This window comes from Erigeron canadensis, chromosome 2, assembly GCF_010389155.1.
Source record: "Erigeron canadensis isolate Cc75 chromosome 2, C_canadensis_v1, whole genome shotgun sequence".
NCBI lineage: Eukaryota > Viridiplantae > Streptophyta > Magnoliopsida > Asterales > Asteraceae > Erigeron > Erigeron canadensis.
Window position 1 is genome coordinate 7,654,992 of NC_057762.1, and position 18,785 is coordinate 7,673,776.

Here is an 18,785-nt window from a genome sequence, read left to right on the forward strand (position 1 = left end):
ATGACATGTATTAAGGTTGTCTTTTGGTGTGAACATCTGAACATGTCACTTAATCTAGGAACTATGTTTATCTAGGAATTCTGCTATGTAAAAAACTTAATTTAGGAATTCTGTTATATGTAAAAGGGCCCTATGTAAAAAACTTAATCTAGGAATTATGTTATCTAGGAATTCTGCTATGTAATGTCTTTTGTTATGCTTAAAATTATGTCTCTTTGTCTTATGGTTAGATTATGCTTAAAGTTGTGAGTAAATAATGTGTTTCTAAGGTTTGTGTATATGCTTTAAAATTGTGAGTAAATAATGTGTTTGTAAGGTTTGTGTATACACTCAAATTCAACTCAAAACTAATGCTTAACAAACATATTTCATTTCTGAATAAATTACACACAAAATACCAAGACTCCAACAGTACAACATACAAACTACAGTTTCATAGCCTTGCAAGTTCAACTGAAAATTAACTAGAATGATTGCAGGACCAATACACATATAACAAAACACATCCCAAGGAATACACCTAACATCCATATGAACACCCTTTCATAGACTTGCAATTTCTCATTTGCCTCCTTCAACTCTGCCTTGAGATTGATTCCTTCTTCATACAAATCAGCTTCAATTTCGCTTTCTTCTTTCAGACTTTTTAACTTATTATGAAGTTGAAAGACAAGATCTTTGTAATATTGGGTAGGGAGTCCTTCATCCAAAAATTGGTACAACTGACATTTCCTTTTATCATCCTGATGTAATATATACATCGAAATATATTATAAAAACGTTCACAAGAAAAAGAAAAAGTTGGAAGATTTAGAATACTTACAACAATCGGGCATGAGAGAAATCTCCTTCCAGGGTTCTTTCTTGTCCAAGAGGTACGTGGGTTTATACGAAAACCACAATAACATAATCTCTCACCGTCACGCAATACATTGTTTCGATTGTTCCTTCTTGGATGAAATGAAGCAGAAGACATTGATTTCTAGGGTTTGGTTTGGGAAAAGGGGAAAGGGGGTCGGGTGAGAGAGAGAGAGAGAAAAAGAGGTGGGGTTTTGAATTTTTTACATAATTTTTTTATTTGTAAGTAGAAATTATAAAAGCACACGTTTGACACACGCTTGGTGAGGACGTGGACACTTAACCGGGTACACATCAACCATTATCCGGTAGAGACCCTTTATAGACGTTTTAGCCAGTTTCGATCCTCGCAATAGACAAGTTTTTTATTCGAATCCCCGAACAGGTATTTGTGAGAAGTTGAATGACTTTCCAAGTAATTAGCCCTTTTACTTTTTATTACGACACAAGTAAATTAGGTTTTAAAGGTTATAAACAAATGAGTACTCTCACGTGGAGAGTTTCACACCACTCATGAACCTTGATTATATACATTGAATCAGACCCCTTAACTCGGACACTTGAGCTAACAACCATCTTTAACCTCAAAAACTTACATTTGACATTGTACGTGAATCTCTAAAAAACTAGCATGTATATGCACCGGCCAATTATGTGAATAATTGACAAACATGACTTGAGGTCGTATCCAAATACTAATGTTTTTGAAATTAAGAGGTACCTGATAGCATGACTTTGGATTTTGAAAAAGGTGCATGGTTTTTGATGGTATTAGAATTTAGGGATAACTACAGAAAATAAAAAGTACCTTTCGACCAATTCATGAAAATAGCAGTGACCTTTAAAAGTTTTACTTTTTAGAAATGAACTTTTATTTATTCCCGAAAATAGTAACACTTGACACGTGTACATGATGACATGGACATTTTTCGATTAGGTGGCATTTTTTACTTTCTATTTTCTAGAGTTTCATGAATTGGTCACTGCTATGTAACTTTTATTAGCCGTGTCATTTCCCCCAAAAAATGACATGGCTCTGTTTCAGTTTCGGTTCTAGCAAGGTGTTTCTTCTCATCATTTTCTCCTGAACCTAAATTTTGATTTTATAGATTTCCGTTGAGTCTCTTCCTATTTCAAGCAATCAAAAGCTGAAAAGCTGTGTATGAAGATTTTAAAGAAGACATAGATCTGGTTCTACTTTATCTATCTCGAGATTAAAAATCTTTGAAATTAGATGCCAAAACGTCATCGTTTTAGCCAGAGGAAGATCCTGAGGATGTTCAAGGTGAAACGAGAGTTTCATAGGCCGGATCTGGACCGTTTAAGAATAGTTCGTCGACAGATGACATAGATCCAAATAGCGCAGGTCCAGTGGTTAGCTCGAACTCAAACAGATGGCTAACGGCTTCTAAAATTAGTTGAAAAAATCGAGAAGAAACCACCTCCAACATTGCTGTCATCGGTGTTGGAGTAATCCGACAATAAATAAGTTTATTACTAGAAAGTAAAACTTTTAAAGGTGACTGCTATTTTCGTAGATTGGTCGAAATGTCCTTTCTATATTCTGTAGTTATAACGTATGCCGCGTCATCAGAAAATGCCACGTAATCGAAAAATGTCCATGTCATCATGTACGTGTGTCAAATGTTACTATTTTTGAGAATAAATGAAAGTTCATTTCTAAAAAGTAAAACTTTTAAAGGTCACTGCTATTTTCGTGAATTGATCGAAAGGTACTTTCTATTTTCTGAAGTTATTCCTAGAATTTAGTACCAAAGGTCTTTTATAATTTTATTAAGTACTACTTTATATCGAAAGTATTAATCTATACCATCTAAAAAAGCAAATGGTTCATTTTTTCCTTTAAATTATGTCTTTGAAAAACCAAAAATACCTCTTTTATTTATCAACTAATTTAAACATCTCTACCTAATATACCTATAATACCCTTAATGAAATAATTTACAATATATATATCTCCAACCCTTAAAATAGTTATATCACCACCTTTGACATCAATTACTTTTACATTTTCAATTATCGCCGCCCTCACGGCCACCCCCACCACCGTCACCGTCACCACTATCGAGACTACCACCGTCACCGCCACCACTACCGAGACTACCACCATCACTTGTCACCAACGCTGTCGCATTGCGAGAGCATAAGTTTAGTTTATTTAATCTATCACGTATATCTTTAACCCCTTATAAAGATAGTTGGATTAAGACTTTAAGCATATTTTTTGTTCCCAAATGCTTCTTTTACCATCTTTATGGTTCCCAAAATGCCCCTCCATACTACAACACTATTATTATCAATTTGTAATTATTTCTAATTTAATTGACATTGATCTTTCTATATGGTTTTAAAACAATGGACAGGATCTCATAATTTATGTTTTTAACACTCTCTAATATATGTAAATCATCCCAAAAAAAAATAGTTATAAAATTCCGCACCAATCTAACAATTTTTTTAAGGTTTATTTATGACTTATGAGCAATGACAAACAACATACCATACCCCTCAAAATGTGGAGTCTCATTAGTCAATTTGGAGGGAGGCTCTTTTTTCAGAAGAACAAAAAAAGAAAAGAGAAACGAATGGAAATTGAAACCGAGACAAATCAAGAAATGTAGCAACATTTTAAACAACAAATTTTCTGATTAATGATGTTTTTTTAGAGGGATTAACATAAAGATTGTGGGGGATCTTGATTTTCCTGGTGGGTCATCACATAAATCAAATCCACAAAGGTAAATAAATTTATAAATAATTAGATATGAACAATAAAACAATAGCAGTTGCAATTGATAGAGATAAAGGAAGCCAAAGTGCATTGAAATGGACTGTTGATAATCTTGTGCGCAAGGGCCAGATTGTGTATCTGCTTCATGTTAGGATTAAACAGCCCTTTTCTTTCTCACAAAGTAATCTCTCCATCTCTTTTCGACATGTACAGAACTTTAGCTTCATTTGTTTATAAGCAATCTTTGTGGCTTATATTGACGTAATATATTTCATTTTGGGTTATGGTGAAGGGCTCACTTTTCAATATTTGTATTTTGTTCCGGCGATTAGTGGTGGGAGACATGTAGCATAAAAGCGGAAGTTATGGGTTCAAATACTGGTCACATTTCCTTTTAAGTTTTAGTCATACTGTTACATAATGTATTAATTAAGCAATGTATTTATAGCATCTTGTTGTGATAAATTTCTTTTTAAGAAATTTTTTCTCTTAAAAGTTCTACAATTCATATCATTTTTAGAAAAAACCCCCAAACTCGAGCTCTTTGTTGAAAGGGTAATCTGAATTATTGTTAGTTATTCAGATATGCATCTTATTGCTCTGTTGGTCACGCTAAGCATAGATATTTTGGTTTTCAAAGAATGTTCCATCTGAGGATCAATGTGAATGATGTTTTGCGAGACATTTGGGAAAATGTAACAAGCGTTGTCAATGATTTGCAGAACCGAATAGATTTTCTGATTTTAGAGAAGACTCAATTATGATAGATAGTAATGCACAGCTCAAAGAATTATTTCTCCCTTTTCGATGTTTTTGTAGCAGAAAGCAAGTTAGTCCTCATATTGCCTTTTTTTTTCTCTCCACGTTTACTTCAACGAAATGTCATACGGCCATTTTATAAATCTCAGTGTGCGCTTCATGAAACAGGTTGAATCACAAGAAGTTGTGTTAGAAGATACAGATGTTGTCAAAGCACTAGTTGAGTTTGTCACACGTTCAATAGTAGAAGTTCTGGTTGTCGGAACTCCCTCAAAAGGAGGTCTGCTCAGGTATGTGCATTCATTTTTAATAGCTACTCCTATTATGTTCATTATTCAATATGTATTAGAATTCATGAATAGAGCAGCAACTCAGAAAGAATTCAAAAGTTCTCATTCTCATTGTCTTGCATGACTCATATAATTTTGAAAACGATGATTAATATCAAACTATAAAAAGAACATTATTATCATGTCGTCTTGCAGGAGATTTAAAACGAGAGACATTCCAGGAACTATGTTAAAAGGGGTGCCAAATTTCTGCACAATATATGTCATTTCTAAGGGAAAGATTTCAGCCACAAAAGCTGCATCACGTCCTCCTCCATATGTTTCTCCACTACGTACCCATGTACCACCTGGACCAAACACCATAACTTCTGATGCTTCATCTGAAATACTACCTGTCAGTTCCAAAGGTTTGGTAACTTGGTTTTATATTTCTGAACTTTGTTCCCCTTTATACATATCCATACCGGAGACTGCATGAAAATACAATGTGACATATACTTTTTACTGATATGTGTAATCCCTACAGTAAACTATTAGGAAACACGGTTGGCATATTTTAACAAAATATGCAATTTAAAACCGTTTAATGCAAAGCACATGCCATTTCAAGCATTTGATGCAACATATACGCCATTTTCATGTACCAATTAATGAACATATTGCATACTCTAATAAGATGTTGCAAGTATGTTGCATATATTTTGGTTAAAAATGAACAACACATCGCATTTTCATGCGATTTACTCATTTTTCTCTGTAAGTTATTTGTAGGTTAACAATGATTTCAACTGTTTTTTACTAGTGATGCCCCGGACCTCTATGGACTCATCTTTTCCCAGGCCTTCCACAGACTCGTATTTCAGTAGCTGTCCTGATGACCCAAACAGAATGAAGTATGTGATTACATGTATTTTATAAAAGGATTCTTAAACCGTTTGGGTTGTTAATGTTTTGATGGAAGACAAACTAAGTTTCTTTCTTGACAACAGGCCGCCTTTCACCAATAGGAAAGGCCCAAAAGGTAAACCTTATGGAGAATTACCACAACCTGAATCCGATATTTCATTTGTCAGCTCTGGTAGACAGAGCACCGACAATATATTTCTTTCATTCGAGAATGACGCATCACCAATAAACTCACGGATTAACTTATCAGAACTGGATGACCATGGTTTTGATTCATATCAGTTGGGGCGGGGGTCGGTTGATATAAACACCGATATGGCATATTCTTCATTGGACAGTCATAGAACATCTCTCTCATCAAACACGGTACATATTAGTTCTTGATAAGTTTTTTACACAATTTGTGAAATGACCCATAAGAGATGACTGAAAGTGGAGTAACTTATGAATCTTTTGGATCCTTCAGGAAGATGTTGAGGCAGAAATGAGAAGGCTAAAGCTTGAACTCTCAAAAACCATACAAATGTACAGTACAGCATGCAAAGAAGCCCTTACAGCAAAACAAAAGGTCAGTTGCTTCTTCTTTAACATTCATAATCTTTGACTGTGAAAGACGAACTGTATACCTTTTCTATATGTGGTGATTGGCCCCCCTTCACTTTCAATCGTTATTAAGCAAGTTGGTTCAGGCTATGTTTTCTTTTTAATGGGTCATATGGGTTAATAATACTGAATTTTTTCTAAAATGGTAACTTGTCAAGTGGGTCTAACGGGTAAAATCCTTAAAAGATAATCGTAAAAATTAATGTATACAACCTACTAAATAGTTGCTATTTTAATAAACATGAGGTTATTGCAATAATATGTTATTTGCTACAATATTTAATACTCAAATTATTATAGGCATAACTCAATCCCATTACTTATCAGCAGGTTAATTTTGGGGTACGTTAATGTCTAATGGGTCACACAGGTGATACAAAAAGTTAGCTACAAAAATGGGTTAAATGGGCCTAACGGGTCAATGGTCACCAAAGTGTAATATTTTTTAATGTAACCTGATTTGAGATGATATAATTATAATGAAACCCAACACATTTCCATCCTCAACAAAAATTACTCACCTGGACTTGAACAAATTTTGACCCACCACCCAACCTGCCTGCCCTACCCAGTTTGCCCACTCTACAGTGTATTATAAAATATTAACAAAAGAAAAAAGGAAAGATGTTCCAGGTCAACCTGGTGGATCTTGTTTTGACCTGCCCGGTCTTTGATGCCATCTATACCTATTTTTAAGATATGAAATGACTGTTGTAGGCTATGGAGCTCCAGAAATGGAAAATGTAGGAACTACAGAAGGTAGAAGAGTCACGTGTAGCTGAAGAATCTGTTCAGAAAGAAACCACCAAGTCAACTGAAGCTGCTCATAGAATTGCAGAGCTTGAATCCCAAAAAAGAGTCAATTCCATGTCTAATATCTCCCATTATGTTTCCAGATATAGAAGGTACACTATCGAAGAAATTGAAGAAGCAACAGAATATTTCTCAGCCTCCCGCAGGATTGGCGAAGGAGGCTATGGCCCGGTCTACAAGTGTCATTTGGACCACACGCCTGTTGCTGTTAAAGTTCTTAGGCCGGATGCAGCTCAAGGAAGATCACAATTTCAACAAGAAGTTGAAGTCTTATGTTGCATACGCCATCCTCACATGGTTCTTCTTGTAGGGGCTTGTCCAGAATACGGTTGTTTAGTTTATGAATACATGCAAAATGGAAGCTTGGAAGATTGTCTTTTAAGAAAAAACAAAACCCAACCACTTTCATGGCAACATAGGTTCAGAATAGCGGCTGAGATTTGCAGCGGTTTGCTTTTTCTCCATCAATCAAAAACCGAGCCTATTGTGCACCGCGATCTCAAACCGGCTAACATTTTGCTTGACAGGAATTTCGTTAGTAAAATAGCCGATGTGGGGTTAGCCAGGTTGGTTCCACCGTCGGTTCAAGACTCGGTGACTCAATACCGAATGACTTCTGCAGCAGGGACTTTTTGTTATATAGATCCTGAGTACCAACAAACAGGCATGCTTGGAGTGAAATCAGACGTTTATTCGTTAGGGGTTATGTTTTTACAGTTAATAACTGCTAGACCGCCAATGGGTTTGACTCATCACATCGCTAGGTCTATAAAGAAAGGAACTTTTGCTGAGATGTTGGATCCAGTAGTGCCTGATTGGCCCGTCGAAGAGGCTTTGGGATTTGCTAAGTTATCTCTTCTCTGTGCAGAGCTAAGAAGGAAAGATAGACCAGATCTTGGTAAAGTGGTTATGCCCGAACTGGAAAGATTGAGATCACTTACTGACGACTGACGAGACATGCACTATCAGTTTTTGCCTGATTTCTTCACCAGACAACCACAGTCAAATGTCTTAAGTAAGTTCAGCATCTGTGGCCTAAGATTCAATCTCAAATTATCAACTTCTCTCAAGGTCCCATATTTGACCCATTTACTTGTTAATTGTTCTATTTGGTTCATGTTTTATCCTTAACGGGTCATATAATAAATTGGTTAAGACAAAAGGTTATGCTAATAAGAAGAAACTTGTCACGTGGGCACGTGGGTTGAAATTCGTCCAAAGTGTATATTTGAATGAAACTTCCATAAAAGCTGTATTAAAAGAACTAGATCAGTGTCCGAATATAATCACTGTAATCAAAATTAACACCCTATTTATTCTCTCTATATAAGACTAAACCTGACATGACATGTGCATTGAAAGTACTATTTTTAACATTAATGCATGACCCGCCCGCCACTAACACATAATAGTAAAGCATAAATTTTTCTTTTGGATTCATGAATGCAGGATGGCATGTAGATGGTATATATGATATTGAAGATGAGAAAATTCTTGGTGGCCTTTTTGTAGATAACAACACAGGTAACTTATATAGCTTGTTGTTTGTAATTATTGATGTATGCTATTGAATCCTGGTCAACACTAGTGTATATAACTATATATGTAGTTTCTTAAGTTAATATACCTATAAGTGTTCTTAAATTCTACAATTTAGCAATGTATATTCATCCAGAAATGAGAAATTCTTCTAAAAGCTCTTCTAATAGTCCTCTTAAAAATAGTACGGAGTAATTTATATGGTAGAGAGTGAGTGAATGGGCCATTTTTCTAAATGTATTAGGCAGATGATGATGATGTATTACTGTTAAGTAAACACCCAATGCCATTTTCCTTGGGTTTTAGGTTCTAATACCATCTTCAGCGGTATATGAGGGATGTTATTTTCATTTTCATCATGTATGCACAAGCATACAAAAGTTGCTTAGTGAGGTTTTTTCTATCCAATGAAATTTATGGACCCGTAAACATCTTCTATTTATATTACTTGTGTGGCCGGGTTTAATTTCAAACCACACATCCACACCCAACAACGCACAAAAACACCTCTTTCACCAACATTCCGATGACACTCAATGATCACTCATAACATTAACACCTAACCCCATACATCAAGAGAGTACGATGTGGAGTTCGTGGCAAGTTGGTGTCCAGACACTCGCCAAAACCACACCATGTTGCTCAGGGTGAAGCTATTTGGCATGTCTCTTCGTCTGCAAGCCATTGATGTCTGTTTTTTTTCCTTTCACACTTTTTTACTTTTTACATGCATTACATAAGGGAGTCCAATTGCCTAACGATAACATGAATAAAAAGTTGTGTGTTGATAGTAAGATGGAAAAGTAATATATGACACGTTTATCATCCGCACCATATATTGCTTTCATATTCTCCATGGCCACGTACATTTATATTTGTATTTGACACGCCTGTTTCTATACTACAGTAATAGATAAATGTTTTACTTCCACGATTCAAAATCATCATATGGCACATCATCAATAAATTTTATGTTTTTCATCGTATTACTTCGCTTATACCAATATCTATATTCACCTTGATTTTAATTATAAGTTCGAACAAGAAATTCTGCAAATGGTATTGAGTAGTGAGATCGGGTGAGGTAATGAGTCGGATAAAACATGTATGTGATTAGTTTAGATGAAAGTGTAGCCTAAGCTAATATAAGGTAAAGTAAAGATGATTATTAGTGATTAATTTAGGTGAAAGTGTAGCCAAAACTAATATAATTAAGAAGTCTCGAGCATAAGTAAAGTTGTGTTAAGCTTAACCCATGTTAGTTCTTCGGAGCTAGTGTGTATGTGGTCACGTGGTGTGGGAATCTAGATACCTCCCCATGGCACAGTTATATTTGAGTGTATCCGGGTGAAGTAACTAACCACTACACGCGCAAAGGTTAAACGAGATACTCAGTTGGATTGACTTTGTCTTTCCTTAACGACGACGATGGACCACCGTAAGGTTTACCCATCTGTTTTGGTCAACAATTAACCAAGATAATCACCCTTTAAGACTTAGATTAATTTTGTAACCAAACTTTCGTTCGTAAGGTTAAGGGCTTGTAAAATATGTTGAGATTCAAAGATGCGTTTAAACAAAAAGATTAAATGAATGATTATGTCGACTAAACAAGGAATAAAGGTCTAGAGCGATGACAATCAGAATTATGAGTATCGAAATAAATGAAATAATGATAGATATTGTTAATTAAAGTAAAGATCTAACTAATAATGCTTTAAAAGTAATAGTAAAGAGCAAGAACATCGAGATTTATTATCGAGGAAAAGCCCTTAATCCTTTAAGGATCGCCGACATAAAAACCCCGGGAGGAAGCAATCGTCCATGCCATTGTTCACTTATTAATGATTATTAAATGTTTACAAATTGTAACACCCATCATTTAAAAATAAGGATATCCAAAAAATTTCACCTAACGGTGTCAAAAAAAACGGAACAAACATCTAAAAGTCCAAACCAATCAATTCAGTTTTGTTTATTCATTAAATGGTGTTATTTGTCATATCATAGAAACAAGTCTAAAAGGAAATCCATGGGTTGCCAACATAAAACAACCGATCACAAGTCTTAACAATTCATAAAAACCTTAACATAAATCAAAAGTCTAAAACGAGCAGCCTCTATGGGTAAACTATGGTCATCATCAAACAATCTACCCATGTCTCGCTCTTTACTCATCATCCATCAAAAACTTGCTAAACCTGAAGGAACAACACAGTTCAAGAAAACAAGTGTTATCTAACGAATTAGCTAAGTAAGATAACACCTCATTTATAAAACGTTTGTCCAATTAAAACATTATATAAAAGTCGAATTACATCATTAAGGCACATATCATCTCACAACATAACATCATTTCATTCAACATCTTTCATATAAGGTAGTTCTTCCTAAATGTGCCTATACATCTTTAGCATCTTCACATTTCACATCTAAACATCTTTGTGGTGGTGACATAAGTCACACCCGACTAGATGAATAAACCTTACGGTTGTCCATCAATGTCGTTAAGGAATGACAAGCCAATCCAAAAGTAATCTGTATGTACATGACAAGTGGGGCAGATCAGACCTTCTGTATTACTCTTCACATCTTTGACCATGTTACAAGGAGCCACCCGAGCAACCACATCTACGCATGTTAGGTATACAGGTTTGAGTTTGATCAGCATGTTAATTAGGTCACTCGATCATATACACGTGATACTTGCATGTGTTGTTAGTGGGGATTATAATTGAAGAAGTCAGAATTGACCGAGTATTTTGGAGTGCAGCAAATAAGGAGGGCCACGTTTAATATTTGTTTTTTGAAAATGCTAAAGCACTTTTATAAGCACTTTTTACACAAACACCTCCATATTATTTGTTCAACGAACATGCGGTTTAGGTTGAAAGTTTGTTCACTATCATTAACACAAAAGCCTTCACACCCCATGGACAATCATATTCAAAAATAGATTTTATCATAAGATTTTTGATAAAGAACGAAAGAATGATCTTGCATTGCCATTCGATTTCTGAGAAGGATGCCAATGCCCAGTACTCATTCCCCTACATCTAAGAAGACCTTGGCTAACAACTGTGTTTCACACGCGTTACAAATACATGACCTTAGTTTACAAATGGGACTCAACACAAAGCAGCTTAACCGGGTTCTGCTCGAAAAAGAACCCCTAATGCTACAACTTGTTGGTGCGTGGTAACCGCCACCTACTTTTATCGATACTGAAGCATGAGCAGAAACTCGGTTTGTTGATGGAGGGTCTAAAAACATGACGATCACCGTAATGTCATCATGGAAATGTCTTCTAACCCCTCTATCAAGTTTCTTCAAATCTGAATATCTCTTTTCTCTTTTCTTTGCTGCTATTTGAAGAGCCTCCTTCACAAGTCTTCTTGCAATTCCCTGCATACACAAAAGACAAGAATACAAGATCAATGTCAATTTAGGACCAAACACACAAACCCTATGTTCTAACTAGAGTGTTGACTTATGGGAGCAGAATTAATTTACAGAAAACAAAAAGATTGTAAACTTAGGATACGCGGGTAGTTTTGAACAATATCAACAGCTTCCTCGTTGCTAAGATGCTCCCATAGACCGTCAGAAGCAAATACTAGAAATTGATCCTTCGGGGTAAGTTTGTGTATGAAGATGGATGGCTATGGGTTAAGGAGTTGCTTTTCAAAGGGTTCACGCAGCCTAAACTTTGCCAATAAAGGTTCTCTATTGAACTCTGCTTTCTTCAGATACGTGTCACCGATGGATCTTGAGACCTAAAACCACAGCTAGTTAGAAAACTTCCGGAAAAACAGTGACAGCTGCTTTTGAGAGTCAAACAGGTACCTTCATATCTTCAAAAATAAAGATAGTTTATACGATCATACAGAAAACAACAAATGACTACTGAACTATTGACAAAGCTAATACAACCAAGGGAAAATGGAGCCAAACTGCTAAAAATCAATGCTAAACTATCAATTGAAAGGTACCAAGTTTGACTTCTAATAATATAATACGTAAATCACCCGTATGAGACCTTTAACGCGCCAAACATTGTGTTTCAAAACCACAATCTTCGGATCATCCGGATGGCAGGAATGAGGCTCATCTCTTACAGAAGCATAGCTTGCGTTATGCTCTGTCGATAATTGTACAGCAGAGACTCCTCTGACACCATTATCGGCTCTCCCTAAAACCACTGACCACTCGCGAATCTCCAGCATTGGCAACGTATAACAACCCGTTGCAAATAACACCCACCAAACAACATGTCCCTACCGATGCTAGTTGGGCGCAAGTACGCCATTGTTCTCTTACAAGTGAAAGAAATTCATCTTCAGTTGCTAAAAAGGCCTTTTTAATAAGATTTGCAGACATATCTTGTTCTTCAGTAGCAAATTCTGCACCAAAATAGAGATGACAAATTTATAAACTTTCCAGCACATAGAGATACAAAATGATATACATCAACGCTTTACAAGTTCAGAACCAAATCAAACTTTTAAAATTGAATAAAGCAACTTACTTTTAAGATTAACAAACAAGTTGTTCACAAATCTTGATGTCTCAGGCCCACCATGTCCATCATAGACCCCGATAAACGTCCCATAAGGTCCTGATTTCAAAGTACTCAACGGTCCTGACTCGACTTGACTTTGATCCTCTAACAAGTTGTTTGCTTGAATCAGTCATTGAAAATTCACCACTTAGATGAGACCCTAAATCTTTGTACCATAATAATTCATCCGTTCTTCTGACTTGATCACCGGATTTCCTTACACAACCTCCATCATCTTCCACAGATGGCCTCCAACAGGGTTTGACCTTGTTTAAGTAATTATTTCCAGGCAACATGAACTTTACATACAAATGATCCACAAAATTCATCAAAACAAACTCAGTTCCCTCTCAAAATCACACCAATTCATCAAGAATCAAAATTTGACTAAATATTAAAAAATTAATATGTGAGAGGTTCTATTCCTAGCTTAGGTACATGACAACCAAACACTCACTTTTCCCATATATAAAAACATGCAACAACCTAAAAAAAAATAAACTAACAAAAACGTCCATTTTTCAAGCCAATCACCTCTCTTCTCTCTCCTCTCCCTCTTCTCTTTCTCTTCGGTGGAGTTCACCAAAAAACCCAATCTCTCTCTTTCGGCAAAAGGGCGGCGGCGGTGTTACCGCCCGTCACCGATCGGTGATGAGGTTTACCGGCCTCCACTCCCTCCCCACTTAGCACAGCCTAGAAAGTGTCAGTCCATAAACATGTGGCTTTGGTAGTGCTAGCCCAGCTAGTCCCACTCGCCCGTCGCTGTAAGTAATATTGGATAACCCATAAGACAAAACAAAAATTGAAACCAGACGCACGAGGCTTTGTGTCTCCACCACTCCACCATAAGTGGCTCTAATGGAGCAAGCTAGGTGTAGACAGTGCCATTACAGCTATACTTATGCTATGGCAAATAATACTACTTCAAGGACTGTCCTACAGCTGGTAGACAGAAGAAGACGTGATGCTTTATTAGTATTAATTTTAGAAATAAAGTCTATCAGAATTCAAAACCGAGTACTACATTAAATTAAATTTCATAATAATCAACGAAGGAAAATACTATTAACAACATCAACAGGCAGTACGTAAGCTGGATCAATAGCCTTCAATCCCCGATACTCGAGAAGTGAAAGACCAGCAACTCCAAAATAAGTATGAAAAACATCAACAGCATCATCTGGCCTATCTGAAATTCCTCCATTCTCTTTATCCTGACAGTCCAAAATAAACTTAACAAGTTTTTCTTTATCAATCCAATGAACTCTATCGATCATTATCAAACTGGATAGGACCCACCACGAGTAGCAAACATCTGGAAGCTTCTCAGGCCGGCCATTTAGACCACCAGATTTAGTTTGCCTTTCACATAACCACCATCCTAAAAGATCCTTATCAACATAATGTAACGAACCTGTTATTGCAAGTGCCCCAATGCAACAAAATATTTGACCCGCATGAGATTCAGCCCCGGGGGTGCACCCAAACCCACCATCATGATTCTTGCAACTAACAATGTACTTAACAGCCTTTTCAACGTTGATTTTATCTAAACGTTGTAGTAATGCAAGAGAACATATAGCAACATAGGAAAACCTAGTATCTATTTTCACCCCATTTGTCTCCTGAAAAAGAACCATCTTCGTTTTGTCGGCTAGCTATGTAACATTTGCCACTTTATCAACATCAAGTGCATCTATCTTGTGAAATAGTGCTAAAATTTGAATTGCACTAAGGGTGTAGAGTAGATGTGGGTCATGCCCCTTATTGCCACCAAAACCACCAGATTTGTCTTGGCAACTCATGACCCATGAAATAAACGCTTCTTGGTCCACAGCTTTAAGCTTACCTAGAATGTCGAGTGTAGTTAATCCCCAATATACACCATTAATTCTAAGATGCTCCATTAGGACAGACTCGATATCGTCTTTATTCCTTTCTACTTTTAAGATGTACGCGGCATGCTTTTCAGCTGCTAGCTCTCCCATTCTGTATCATAAATATGGCATACGAGGATAATATAAGAATCAATCAGAAAACAAACAGGATATATTAAGCAGAAATATAAACCATAACATCAGTTTCGTATATCATAAACTAAGACTAGCACATAAGAACCGATCACAAAACAATCAGGATAGGAGTAGCACATAAGGAATTGTTCACAAAACAATCAAGATAGAGTTTAACATAAAGTCATAAACACACAAAATAATCACCTTCAAAATATCATAAACGTGTGTCTCACCTTCACATAAGAATCAATTAAAAAACAAACAGGATATATTAAGCAGAGATATAAACTGATTATCAAAAAATACGAACTAGAGCTGGCAAAATGTGCATGTCGGGTCGGGCCGGGTCCGGGTCAATACAGGTCGTTTTGGAAATGGGTCAAAACGGGTCAGGTCAAAACGAACAGCTTTCAAAACATATTGAAACCATGCACCTGTTAAAACTTGAAAATTTTTAAAGTACATACTGAAACCAAAACATAAATGAATGCTCTCAAGTTCACAAATGAATGCATTGTGAATCATTTTACTATTCTAATATCCCATAAGTGACAATAGTTAATAATAGACAATAACTAGTGTTAATCCTTCACATCAGCAGCTTTGGTACCATTATCCCTACTACTACATTAACCCATTACATACTTGGACCTTCTACTACTAGAAACCAAGATCCAACAAAAATACAATGACTGTCAAACAGCTCAAACCAAATGCTCTCCAAGACTTGCGTGATACCCCTCCAATATGGACACTTAAAGTGAGACATGAATCATTGTCATCTCTAACACTTTGTTGGTCTGACATGAAATCTATTTTAAACAAGAAAAAGTTCAATAATCAACTAATATCTAAATCAACAAACTAATTCACCATACTATAAATATATTATCTAAATCAACTAAGGAATTTCTCCATTTATAAAATCTAGATCAAAGAATTAATTCACCATACTATAAATATATTAGCAAACACATTAAAAGTTCTATACTAACATTCGGTAGCAAACTTGTAATAAGGCCTCTCACAATAACAGATTTTTATTATTAAAGAAACCCTTTAAAAGTTACTGATTAGTATTACATCTATATCTATAAATATATTATCAAACACATTCATATATTTTAGTTATTTACTTATTTACATTACAGAATCTATAGTTTTCTACTAATAATTTCGGAGTTTCTGTACAAAAACTAATGAGATAACAAATTTCAACATTACCCAACAATCCAACAAGACCCGTTAATTATGGTTTTAGTGATTATAATATATATATATATATAGGGTAACACTCCAGTGAGAACAGTCTTAAAATATATATATATATATATATGGGGGAAAGAAATATGAGGTTGTTAGGCACCCAAGTTAGGTGAAAAACCCCTCACATACCTTTTTTTAAAAGGTAAAAATCATGGGGGGCCATGTATTTATTTAAAATATTAAAATATTAGTATGTGAGGGGTTTTTCACCCAAGTTGGGTGCATAACAGCCTCATACTCACTTATATAACCCTCGAAAAAATAATTATATATAAATATATAATAATAATTTTGAAAAAGGAAAAGATTTAAAACCTGATTGTGAATGGAGAATTTGAGGGGAAGAGCAATGATACATTCACTAACAAATGTTTATAAACATATGTGGCATCAATAACCATCAATAAAATTAGAAGAATGCTACAATGACAAAGTTTTTACAAACATTTTTTACTAACTTACGTGGAGTGATGATTAGGATCATCCATGTCATCTAATATTGACTAAATTATAAAGGTTAATTAACCAAGGTCAAATAAAAATCACGACAATTAGTCTTCTTTCTCTCCCTCCTAATATCTTCTAAATTATAGTATATTATGATCTTCTTTTCTAGATCAAAAAACAATTTGTCAACATTAATCTTTCATCATCTTTTTCTTTTTCATTACATATAAGGAGAAATTATTGGATCATTTATCATTTCTTTCTTCCCCATCAAAGGCCACCATGATACCAGTTTCTAATATATATACATATATATTATGGTACCACCATTCTGAAAATTGAGAAATCGTTCTAAATTATATGGGAACATATTTAATAAATAAAAATGGTGTCTTTAACTTACTAAAGAAACCAGTTTCTAATCAAAAAAGGGTTTGTATAAATCAGTAAGAAACGTATTTTACATATACAAATGGTGTCTAAACCTTCTAAAGAAATCAGTTATTGGAACTAAAAAAGGTTTCTATCTTTTTGTAAGGAAACCACTTCTTCGTAAGAAAGAAGTCTCTATTGTTTTCATAACAACCGGTTACTAAACAGGTCTCCCATTAGGATCTAATAGAAACCCCCTTAATAGGAAGCGGTTGAAGAACTGGTTTCTAAACCCACTTAAAACCGGTTTCCTTTACAAGTTTTTGTAGTAGTGTAAAAGAGTCATTATCAAAATTAAACTAAACAGTTTTAGTATTTTGAGGATGTAAATCATCAGTTAATTATATATATTATAGGCTTAGTTTACTTTCCTTTTAAGTTATTATCCCAAAAATAATGAAGCTTTTATATTACAAATGCAATGAAACTTTTGGTGTTAAAAGGAAATTTGTGTTATTAAATACAGAATAATGCTATAATATTGAAAATGAGATTGTGTTAAGTTGATCAAAATTCAATTAAAACCAATTGTTGTTCTTTGTAGGCATCATCCAAATGCCCTGCAAAAAGAAACCATATGTGAGATAAGTGTTGACGAACAACATGAAGATGTTTTTTCTTAAGACAAAAGTAACAGTCTTAGTTATGCGTCTGGATTTGGCTTCTTCTATTGAAAATATACCATTGTGTGATTTTTCTAATTAGAAACGTAACTTCTAAAAGCATGGAAGTCCATAGTTTCGACCTGTTGCGATTTCAGATATGGTTCTAAAATAGATAGTCCTCATAATTAAGTGTAAATTCATTGTAAATGACAACATCTTAATAAATTCGGGACCGAATGAACCGGCTGGTGTAAACAATTGCAAATCGTTAACTCATATACATTTAAGTGGACTTGAATCTGCCAAAGAAAGGGACAAAAGAATAGTAGTAGAAAGGACCATTTCGTTTGAACACTTGTTAGAAACATACAATAATCATCGTTTCGTAGACATGGTACTATGAACCATTTACATTTTCAACACTATGTATATTTAGCCACTACAACCATGCCCAAGTATTATCTTTAGAGGAATGCTATAATGACAAAGTTTTTACAAACATTTCTTTACTAACCATGCCCATATGGTCACCATAAGATACATTTCTTTGCATAAGGTTGTATCATATATGGGTTTTATACTTTTAGCACATTCGAAATAAAAGCATGGAAGTCCATAGTTTCGACCTGTTGTGATTTCAGATATGGTTCTAAAATAGATAGTCCTCATAATTAAGTGTAAATTCATTGTAAAAGATAACATCTTAATGAATTTACATCTATGCGGCAGAGAAACTCAAACATTGAGGTGACCCGTTGCTAATGTGCTAAAAGTATAAAACCCATATATGATACAGCCTTATGCAACTTCATCATGAACCTAACTTCCTATAATCCAATTTTCTAATTTCAACCCACATTAAACAGCTTGTACCTAGAGTTTAAAAGACTTCAAATTCAATCATAATCATCCAAGTGAATAATTGTGGAATTTACTCAA

General features: G+C 35.0%; 1 protein-coding gene and 3 pseudogenes across 1 annotated transcript; 1 reads left to right on the plus strand and 3 right to left on the minus strand.

Moving 5' to 3' along the window:
• Positions 1-392: 392 nt before the first annotated feature.
• On the minus strand, positions 393-1,037 carry LOC122586478. The gene is made up of 2 exons (XM_043758463.1): positions 824-1,037; positions 393-743 (listed from the first exon to the last, which is right to left on the minus strand). The coding sequence occupies exons 1-2, from the start codon at positions 974-976 to the stop codon at positions 465-467; spliced, it is 432 nt and encodes a 143-aa protein (XP_043614398.1). The 5' UTR covers positions 977-1,037; the 3' UTR covers positions 393-464.
• A 3,491-nt stretch (positions 1,038-4,528) lies between these two features.
• LOC122588459 lies at positions 4,529-8,633 on the plus strand (annotated as a pseudogene).
• Positions 8,634-11,543: 2,910 nt separating this feature from the next.
• LOC122588460 lies at positions 11,544-13,377 on the minus strand (annotated as a pseudogene).
• A 687-nt stretch (positions 13,378-14,064) lies between these two features.
• LOC122590083 lies at positions 14,065-15,069 on the minus strand (annotated as a pseudogene).
• Positions 15,070-18,785: the final 3,716 nt, after the last annotated feature.

Coding starts and splice junctions, on each gene's coding strand:
- LOC122586478 (XM_043758463.1), bottom strand. CDS start 976: ATGTCTTCTGCTTCATTTCATCCAAGAAGGAACAATCGAAACAATGTA. Junction 744..823: donor TTCTCTCATGCCCGATTGTT/GTAAGTATTCTA, acceptor ATATTACATCAG/GATGATAAAAGGAAATGTCA.